This window comes from Entamoeba nuttalli (assembly GCF_000257125.1).
Source record: "Entamoeba nuttalli P19 unplaced genomic scaffold asmbl_5073, whole genome shotgun sequence".
Lineage (NCBI taxonomy): Eukaryota > Evosea > Mastigamoebida > Endamoebidae > Entamoeba > Entamoeba nuttalli.
Genome location: NW_008577222.1, coordinates 1 through 9,610, shown reverse-complemented (window position 1 = coordinate 9,610; position 9,610 = coordinate 1). Strand labels below are relative to the sequence as shown.

Sequence of the window (9,610 nt, the reverse complement as noted above, 5' to 3'; positions counted from 1 at the left end):
AAAATAAACGTTATATATTGTTCATAAAATGAGATAGAAGATTTTCATTTATTTATAATAAAAGGTATTGTTTAGTGATAAACTCTATTGTTTGTTGCAAAGAAAATAAGGTAAATAAAATTAAGATAACAACTCTTTCTATAAACTAAAGAAGAAATATAAACGATAATTTATCAGGATACAAAAATAGAAAAATTCAATTCAAAATGAATATTTTTTTGTATAATAAAGTCGAATTTATTCATTTTGGTTCACACAATATTCTTTTTTGTTTGAGGCATTTTATAAGTTATTTTGTTTAATTGAGTATAAAGTAAAGTGTTTGGTAAATATTGATGATAAAGAATAGACTATTTTATTTTCTATAAGAAGAATAAAAATAATAAAAAGTATAATATCTAAAGAATATGTATTGAAACCTAATAATAAAATTAAATTTATCAATTTCTATCATTAAGACTAAACTATTAATAAAAAAGAATATTACAATTCTAGAGAATTGTTATTTGAAGAGAAATAAATTTTTATAGGTGTTAGAAAAGTTGTTGAGTTTTTTTAATAAAATAGAGTTTATGTTCAAATTATAATGAAAATAAAGAATTTACTATTATCATTGACTCTACTCATTAAATAAAAAATAAAGAAAGGAGATAAATAATGATAAATAATAAATATACTTCAATGAAAATGTGAAGGTATTTTCATTTATATTTTAATAAGAAAAATAACAGATAAAAAAAAGGTATTAATACAAGAAGAAGATGTACATATAACAAGAGTATAAAAATAATATCATCAACTGAATATAATAAAAGATAATTTTAATAAAGACAAAAAGGATACAAATTTAGGTAATTATATAAGTTAATTCTAGTTTAATTACTAATTTAATTTATTATTATTATATAGTTTTTTTTGGAGTCAAAAAGTACTGAAAATTTTACTTTTAAAATTTTTATTAGTTATGAAAGACGATATTTCAAGTGAAACATTTAAATATGACTGGAACTTAGGAGTAATTAAAATTACAAAACATGCTCGTGTTATTGTTACGATAATTTTATGGATTATTACAGCAATATTATCATTAACAACTTTAATATTGTTATTTACTATTAATAATAAATGGATTATTTTCTCTTTGTATATTTGTTCATTACCTCCATCATTTCTTTCGTTTGTATTATTTTATAAAAATTCTTTTTAAACTAATAGATTTATATTAATTATTTTAATAGTTATTTTTTTGTGTATGGATTTAATAAAAAATGTTGTTGTATTACTCCACATGTAACTTTTGCTATTATATTCCATGGGATTTGTATTGGGTCTGTTATTGTTACATTAATTCAAGTTGGTGTAAAAGAACCAACTGCAGTGGTAATTATTATTCAGTCAATGTATATCTTTACTCAATTAATACATTTACCATTTATCAAACCTTATGTAGACCAATTTCTCTCATAATTATTGAAATGAATAGATATTTTTCTTATTTTACCTTCTTGTTATTATTTTATTAAGAGTATTAAAATCTTTGTTATGAATAAAAGAAATATAACATTTAATTTAAATAATATTTGCAGTATGTTCGTGCTTCATCAAGAGTTGAAGTATTTTTTATTGCTTCACGTACAATATTTTCAGGAAACCCTTCATTAATTAATATAAATATTATACATAATTCATACGAATTTTCTTCTTCTAATATTGAGTGTTCTAAATCATTTAATTCTTCTCCATTCTTTAATTTATTATTAATTTTATCAAATACTTCTCCTTCAATTTTAAGTTGTTCTAATTCTTTTTTATAATTAATCATTTCTTCTTCATTTTCTTCTTCTGTATCTTCATTTATTTCTTCCATATGATTCTTACAATATTCATTAGCCTCTTTTAATTCTTCTTCAAATATAATATTTAATAATTCTGGATTATCTCTAATTTCTTCTGCTAGTTCTGGTTCTTCTTTTTCTATTTCATTTACAATTTCTTCAAAACTTTCATCTCCAAATTCAATTTCCATAATATCATCATTTACTTCTTGTTCAGTTATATTAAAATTAATTTCCTCTTTTTTAGCTTGTATTTCTTTTGAAATTAGATGTGTTAGTGTTTTTAATTTAATAACAGTAATTTTACTACCTTCTGTAATTTCGTTCTCTTTTAATGTACTTTTGTCATTCTTTAAGTTTTTTCCTTTATATATAAGATGTAATAACTGAGTTTCAATCTGATATAAATCACTAATATTTTGTTTTAATTCTTTGATAGTTTGATTCTGATCAACTTCAATTTCATGAGTATTACCTGAAACAGTCGTAATTAAAACCCTCATTTACATCTTTTCAGTTTTTGAACTTTGTTTTTAGTTTTATTTTTTTAAGACTAGAAGTATTTATTTCATGGTATTTTCATAAATTCATTAATTGTTTTAACGTTCAATGTTGTTAGAATAAAACATTGTTTTTTAAAGAAATAAACCAAAACAATATGATTAAATGTATTATAATAACATTATTTCATTAAACAGTTATAAACAAAATTTGATGTTATTTGAACAAGTGAAGTTAATAAAGTAGCTGATTTAAATAGAACTAATAACTCATTATTTGAATAATAAAATTTAATAAAACTAATGACAAATTAACACAAATAATAACGAATATACTACTACTCATTAGTAAAAAAAACAAAGACTTTATCCTTAAATAATGATAAAATGAGAAGATTTAAACACTGAATTTAATATTTTTTAATAAAAATGTTTATGAATATTATTAGTAAAAATATTTTATATTAACAATTCAGACTATTTTTAAATAAAATAATAATATCAAACCAAATAATAATTTTGCAGAAAGATAATTTTATTAAAATGAAGAAATCAATCTAAAAATAATTTTATTAATCATTATTTCTTACAATTCTGATAAATAATTCGTTAAATATTTATAAATATTTAATATCAGAAATAAAAAATATCATCTTCACAAAATAAAAATAGTTTTATTTAATTCTAAAAGGTTTAAAAAAGATTAAATTAATGAAATAGTATTAAACAAAAATTATTTCTGATTTGCTTAAGAGTCTAATATTTGATTATAAACCAACAACCTTTTCAACAATACACATTAAATTTAATTTTATTCTATTTTAATAGATACTTAAAAGATGATTTTTTCATTAATTGTAAAAATTTTAAGCTCCATCTTCTCTTTGTTATTTTTTTGTTGAAAGAGAGAGATAATAAAAAAAAACAGTGACTTTTTAGAGTCTTTTTAAAATAATAATAAAAGCTACTTTTCATAGCACTATAAAGACTAACAAATAACAATATTTATATAATTGTATATACTTTACTATTCTAATGATTAGCTATTACTATTTTTTATATGTTGTATCCAATATTGAAGTGTTGAAAGTGAAAGATCTTCATATACTTCTGGATATTGGATTTGTAAAAATTTAATTGCTTTTGTTAATCCAAGTTCTGATGCTTTTTTTATTGCAAATACTTTTTGGTTGTACTTCCAATTCTTTTTTGAGCGAAATGATTTTGATAATTGAACAATATATTTTTTTGGTTTTATTAAACTATTGGTAGTAATATTAGTTGATGGTGTAGATGATATTGTAGGTGTAGTTGGTAATGATGAGAAAGAATTTGTGTTTGTATTATTCTCATTAGTTACTATTTGATACTTTCCATGTGGTACTGGAACAAATACTGACATTGTGTGCATCTCAAGAAAGAAAGTTGTGTAGAATCTTTAATTGATTAATAAAAAATATTTAAACAATCCACCATTTCAACTTTATTTCAAGTATTAAAAATATTTTGTATTTTTTTTAAGTAGAAAATTGCCTTTACAAAGATTGAATTAAGAGAGACATTTTTATATTTGTTCTTCATTTGGTTATTCATTTCTTTAGAAAAGTCCAACGTTATGAATTTTCTTCAAAAATAATTATAGAAAATTCTATTCTCTTAACTATTTCACAAAAATCTCCTTAATTCTATTTTCAAAAATACCTTGAAAATATGTTATTTTTTTTAATTGATATATATAACATTAATTTTTTGGAAAAAAGAGAAAAACAAAAATAGAATATCAGAATTTATCTTCTGATTAGATCATTTCCACGTCATGATTTCATCTGCATAAATATATACTCTACATCTATTAACTATAACTTTCAATTATGTTTTCTTTATTCTTAACTCTTCTTGTTCTTACTAATGCACACTTTTTTGGAGATGCACCAATTTATATGCCTCAAAACATGCAAGAAATTAAAGCATTAGAAAGTTCTTCCTCAGCAACAATTTTAATGTTATATGCCCCATGGTGTGGTCATTGTAAACACCTTGCACCAGAATTTGCTTCTGCTGCTAAAGAAGTCAATGGAAAAACAATTTTTGCTGCTGTTGATTGTGAAGAACATAGAGATATTTGTGGAAGTTATGGGGTTCAAGGTTTTCCAACAGTTAAATTATTTGATGCTCAAAAAGGACACCAACGCAGAACACCACGAGATTATAATGGTCCAAGAGAAGCTAGGGCTATTAGTGGTACAATGTATTCAATGATTCCTGATTGGATTGAAACTATTCCAACAGAATTAAATAAGGATGAAAATAGTGTTATTCTGTTTAGTGACAAACCAAAAAGAACATTATTATATAAAGCAATTGCTATGCATCTTAATGGAGCTTTTAAATTTTATGATTGTAATAAAGACAATGAACAAGTAAAAAAATATGGAGTTGAACAATTCCCAACAATACTTATTCAACATAAAGGAGAAATTAAAAAATATGAAGGTAAAATGGATTTAAATAGTATGTTAGCTTATTTAAGTAATTTAGCTGGTATTAATACAAGTTCAGGAAATGAACAACCAGAGAAACCAAAAGAAGAAGAAGTTCCTTATGTTAATGTTCATGTTTTAAATGATGAAATGTTTAAGAAACAATGTAAGGGAAAGGCATGTCTTTTATTAATCTTTGGAGAAGAAGAAAATAATGAATTGATTAACCAAGTTAGTAAAGGACTTGAAGGTAAAATGCATACATTATCATTCACTTGTTCTGAACAAAACGATCTCTGTAATAAATTAAATGTTTTCTTTGATACACCAACTGCCCTTATTTATATCCCACAACGAGGAAGATTAATTCGGTTTGTTGGAGGATTTGATGCCGAAGAAGTAATTTCATTTGCTAAAAACAGTTTGATTGGAAGGGTAGGAACAATTGAAACATTAAAAGATTTTCCTTCTTTTAAAGATAGAGTAAAAGAACCATATGTTGCTCCAAAATATGAAGAAGAAGAACTTTAAATAATAACTTTTTCAAGAACAAAAATTAATAACAAATTTATTTTATTTGATTTTACAATTCTTGTTATTATATGTTGATATTTCTTTAAAATATTCTTTCTTTTAATTTTTGTTTTTATTAACAATATATTTTATAATAGTGTAGTTTAATAAAAAAAAGTATTAAAAAGTTTTAATGAACCTAATTAATAAACGTTTAACAAAATTATATTATTATTATTATTTTGGTATTATTTTATTGAAACTCAAAATAAATATGTGTTTTTTAAAAATATGAAAATTATTAAAAATAATACTTAAAAGAAAATATCTTTTCACTTTAAATTATTATAAAAAATTACTATAATCTAAATTGTTTTTAGAATTTTCTAGAACTAAATTAACAAATATGGAATTTTTAATAAGAAAAAGTAATTGTTATATGGCAATAATGGTTTTTAAAATAAATGAATATATATTTTGATGTATAATATAGTTTATCTGATATTAAAAAATTTAAGTGTAATAAATTTATAAATTATTTAATTTAATATTATGAAGTTTTTAATTTCATTTTATTAAAAAGAAAGTTGGCAACTTCTTTTAAAATTGCCTTGGCATATAAAATTGTTATATTGCATTGAAAGCGTTATATATTATTGAATAGATTCATAGAATCATCTGTTTTAATACTTTTTATTCACAAAACACAAACTGGATTTCCATTAAAAAGGTATTTTAATTTTGAACCTTTTTTAGTAAAAACTTTCATTTTTATTGACTCATAAAAATTGAAAAAGAAACAAACCTCAAAAATCTTTCTTAATATCAAGACTAACAATGGACAAATAAAACAATGTAAAAATAAATTGATTGATCAAAATAACCAGAATGGTCAAAGTATATTCTCATAATTCCTTTCTATACTACAAACCACACAACCGAATTCATTGAATCAAATTAGTATTTTTGGTAGGTTTGAGAGTTTTGTGACTTTGGAGTTACTGTTAAATATTAAATAGTTTTTAAATGAATTGTTAATTTGTCATAAATTATTAGTTCATTGAAAAAATAGTATTAACACTTCTTTAAAGTAAATTTGATTATGTAAATTAGACAATCAATTCATATCAATTCAAAATTTATTTATTGTAGATTTTCTAATTTTATAAATGAAAGATCGAATTTATTAAAAAAGCATTAATTAGAAAATATAATTTCTTTATAACATAATAATTCTCGTTATTTTCAAACTGTTAATACCCCTTCATAGAAAAAAATAACTTTAGTATGTTCATAATAAATGGTTTACTCTTAAATAAGACTGTTTATTAAAAAAATCACTTATAGAAAGACATTTATTTCTTATATTTAACAATAAAAAATTCTTTTTTAAAAAAAAACTAAAAAGGATGTTTAGCTAAAAGAAATTCTAATTTAAAGGAGAGTTTATTGGACTTATTGAATCTGCAGGTGATGGCGATATCATCTTAATTATTTGTTCATCACTTTTAGTTTCACAGCAAGATTTACATGGTTTCACTACATGAGTTGGATGTTCTGAGATATAGACTATTTGATTGTCTCCAACATCAGTGTTAATCCAACAATTAGCACCAATACGCACATAACTTCCAACAACAATATTACCTAATAATTTTGCTCCTGTTCCTATAGTAACATAATCACCAACTGTTGGATGTCTTTTAGTTCCTCGCTTTAAAATACCACCTTCTTCTTGGAAATGCATTGCACCTAAAGTAACTGATTGATAAATTCTACACCATTCCCCAATAATAGCTGTTTCTCCTATAACAACACCAACACCATGATCTATAAAGAAATGCCCTTTGATAGATGCTCCTGGATGAATGTCTATTGCTGTGTATGAATGGACACTTTCCATCAATTCTCTGCAATACCAACGTTCACCACATTCATATAAAATATGTGCTACTCGATAAATTATTGTTGCTTGAAATCCTGGATAACATCTTACAATCAGTGCAAGTCCTGGTGCAGCTGGATCTCCAGCATATGCAGCAATTAAATCAGTTTTTAAAGTTTCTCTTACAACAGGAAGTTTTTCTAACATTTTCATTGCACATTGATGTGCAAATACATCATCATTATATCCTGCAATTGAAGATAAGATATGGTCAACAAATTGTGTCAGTTCTAATGAGATATGAGCTTGGGAAATATGTCTATGATTCATGAAAAAATCAGGAAAGAAGATTTTTTGTAGTTGTTGTAACTCAAAAAAAACCTCTTTTGGTGGATAGTCTCTTGAACTATGAAAAGCAATTATGTCATTCGTATATGACTCGTATAATTCTTTTGAAATCTTTGAAACAAGTAAATCCATGATTCAAGTGATTCTTCAAAATTTTCAATTTAAAGTTCTTTTTTCAATTTGAATACCTTCTTATCATATTTCTTTTGTGGTTATTAATTCTTTATTAATATTTTAAGAAGTATTGATATGAACTAAAAAGGATTATTCCAAGAAATGGGGCAAGACAAATTCTATATTTTATAATTTTTTAATTCATTATTTTAACTATTTATTTAAGTTTATTTTAAGCTTAATTTATTGAAAAAACAATGTTTATGAATGTCAAAAAAAAAAATAGTTAATTCAATATTAATAAATTTATCTTCTATTGCTAATAGCTCTGGTAAGAATAGTCTCATGAACATTGTAATTTAATTTTTTTTTTGAAATGTTTGGTTGTGATAGAAACATTTTCCATAACATTCATTATGTTTTTTATTATAACTTATTAACTTCTGTATGTTATCTATTCTCTTTTATATTTTTTATTAATTTAATACTTTCTGAACTTACTTTTTTTCTTATTTGAAATTATTACTGTGATTCTTTTCTTTATTATAACTCTTATTTCTGTATTCAAGTATCATCCATTATATTGAATTGTTTATTTCATTTTTCATTTGTTATTCTATTTCTTTGTTTTCTTTCTTATGTATTTATTTATCATTCTTCTTTTATTCATTTCATCTTTTGTTTGTTGTCTTTTTTTTATTTTCCTTTATTTATTCATTTAACTTTCTTTATTTTTATTTTATTTTGTATTAACAACAACATATTCTATATCATCATCATGTCTTTACATGTTTATATATTATTTCTTCCTATTCTTTTTTTTCGATTCACAAACTATTCTATTATTTTAACCTTATTCCTTGTTAACATTTCCTATTTTTTTCATGATGTTATTTTACTGTCATTCTATTTAACCGTCTTTTTTCTCTTCTTTTTACTGAATTCTTCTTTTTATTCACTTTTTTCGTTGTTCTTCTTTATAATATTTTTTACACCTTTTACAGATTGGTATTATTCATCATTTTTTTGGATATCTTAGATAATTTTTCTCAATTAATTTCTTTATATTTTTAGTTAAATTATTTAAATAAAATAGTAAATATGATTTGTTATATTCTCTGGATCGAAAAAAAATAATAAGAATGGTATTTTCCAAAAATACATGTTCTAAATAAAGTTCGGTTAATCAAGAAAAATAAAAAAGGCAAATAAATAATAAATTTGTTAAACTAAATTACTTTGTTTTGTAACAAAGATTCAATACAAACCTTACAACAACTTATTTTTTCCTGATTAGTAAATTTTATAAAAATATATAATAAAAATGGATTAACTATAAATATCTAGAATGCATTTTTAATTATATTAAATTTAGAAAGGATTTTTATTCAAAAGGAAGTTTTAAAATTATTGTAAAAATATAAATCAATCTTCTTATTGTTCTGTTATATTTACTTATGTCATATTTAATCTAAGAAAAACTAAAAAATTAATTAAATGAGTAAATTATTTGTTGAGTCATTAGATGAAGTTGCTTCAAACAGCTTTATTAATAACCTTAATAAAGACAAGGATAAGAAGAGTAATGCTACAACAAGTAGCATCGAGTTTAAGAAAGAATTTAAAGACGATTCAAATCAAATTAAAAAAGAAGAAGAAAAAAAGCCGAAAAAAAGAGATAATAATGAATATGAATATTATTATCTACTACCATCAGGAAGTTTAGCAAAAGACACTGGGTTTGGTGTCTATAAAGTCAAAGACAAACAAATTATTAAGGCAGGAACACCTGTAACTATCCAACCAAAGTGCAGTCAAGGGGTTATAAAAGATTGTACTTTTGGTCGGTATGTTGTAGAAAAAATTGTTTAACCAAATAAAACAAATCTAGTGGGTAAGTGAAAGATTTGAAATAATTTTGATTTTTTTTTATAA

At 22.6% G+C, this 9,610-nt stretch overlaps 6 protein-coding genes across 6 annotated transcripts; 3 read left to right on the top strand and 3 right to left on the bottom strand.

Annotated features, from left to right (window-relative positions):
• Positions 1 to 964: 964 nt before the first annotated feature.
• Positions 965 to 1,467, top strand: ENU1_118660 (hypothetical protein; the record flags this gene model as incomplete). The annotated part of the gene is made up of 2 exons (XM_008859760.1): positions 965 to 1,176; positions 1,239 to 1,467. 2 exons carry the CDS (start codon positions 965 to 967, stop codon positions 1,465 to 1,467), a joined length of 441 nt encoding a protein of 146 aa, XP_008857982.1.
• A 97-nt stretch (positions 1,468 to 1,564) lies between these two features.
• ENU1_118650 (ubiquitin family protein) lies at positions 1,565 to 2,338 on the bottom strand (the record flags this gene model as incomplete). The annotated part of the gene is made up of 1 exon (XM_008859759.1): positions 1,565 to 2,338. The coding sequence occupies one exon, from the start codon at positions 2,336 to 2,338 to the stop codon at positions 1,565 to 1,567; it is 774 nt and encodes a 257-aa protein (XP_008857981.1).
• Positions 2,339 to 3,374: 1,036 nt separating this feature from the next.
• Positions 3,375 to 3,746, bottom strand: ENU1_118640 (hypothetical protein; the record flags this gene model as incomplete). Its single annotated transcript, XM_008859758.1, has 1 exon — positions 3,375 to 3,746. The coding sequence occupies one exon, from the start codon at positions 3,744 to 3,746 to the stop codon at positions 3,375 to 3,377; it is 372 nt and encodes a 123-aa protein (XP_008857980.1).
• A 460-nt stretch (positions 3,747 to 4,206) lies between these two features.
• Positions 4,207 to 5,346, top strand: ENU1_118630 (thioredoxin, putative; the record flags this gene model as incomplete). Its single annotated transcript, XM_008859757.1, has 1 exon — positions 4,207 to 5,346. One exon carries the CDS (start codon positions 4,207 to 4,209, stop codon positions 5,344 to 5,346), a length of 1,140 nt encoding a protein of 379 aa, XP_008857979.1.
• Positions 5,347 to 6,757: 1,411 nt separating this feature from the next.
• Positions 6,758 to 7,693, bottom strand: ENU1_118620 (serine acetyltransferase, putative; the record flags this gene model as incomplete). Its single annotated transcript, XM_008859756.1, has 1 exon — positions 6,758 to 7,693. One exon carries the CDS (start codon positions 7,691 to 7,693, stop codon positions 6,758 to 6,760), a length of 936 nt encoding a protein of 311 aa, XP_008857978.1.
• Positions 7,694 to 9,172: 1,479 nt separating this feature from the next.
• Positions 9,173 to 9,547, top strand: ENU1_118610 (hypothetical protein; the record flags this gene model as incomplete). Its single annotated transcript, XM_008859755.1, has 1 exon — positions 9,173 to 9,547. The coding sequence occupies one exon, from the start codon at positions 9,173 to 9,175 to the stop codon at positions 9,545 to 9,547; it is 375 nt and encodes a 124-aa protein (XP_008857977.1).
• Between the last annotated feature and the right edge of the window lie 63 nt (positions 9,548 to 9,610).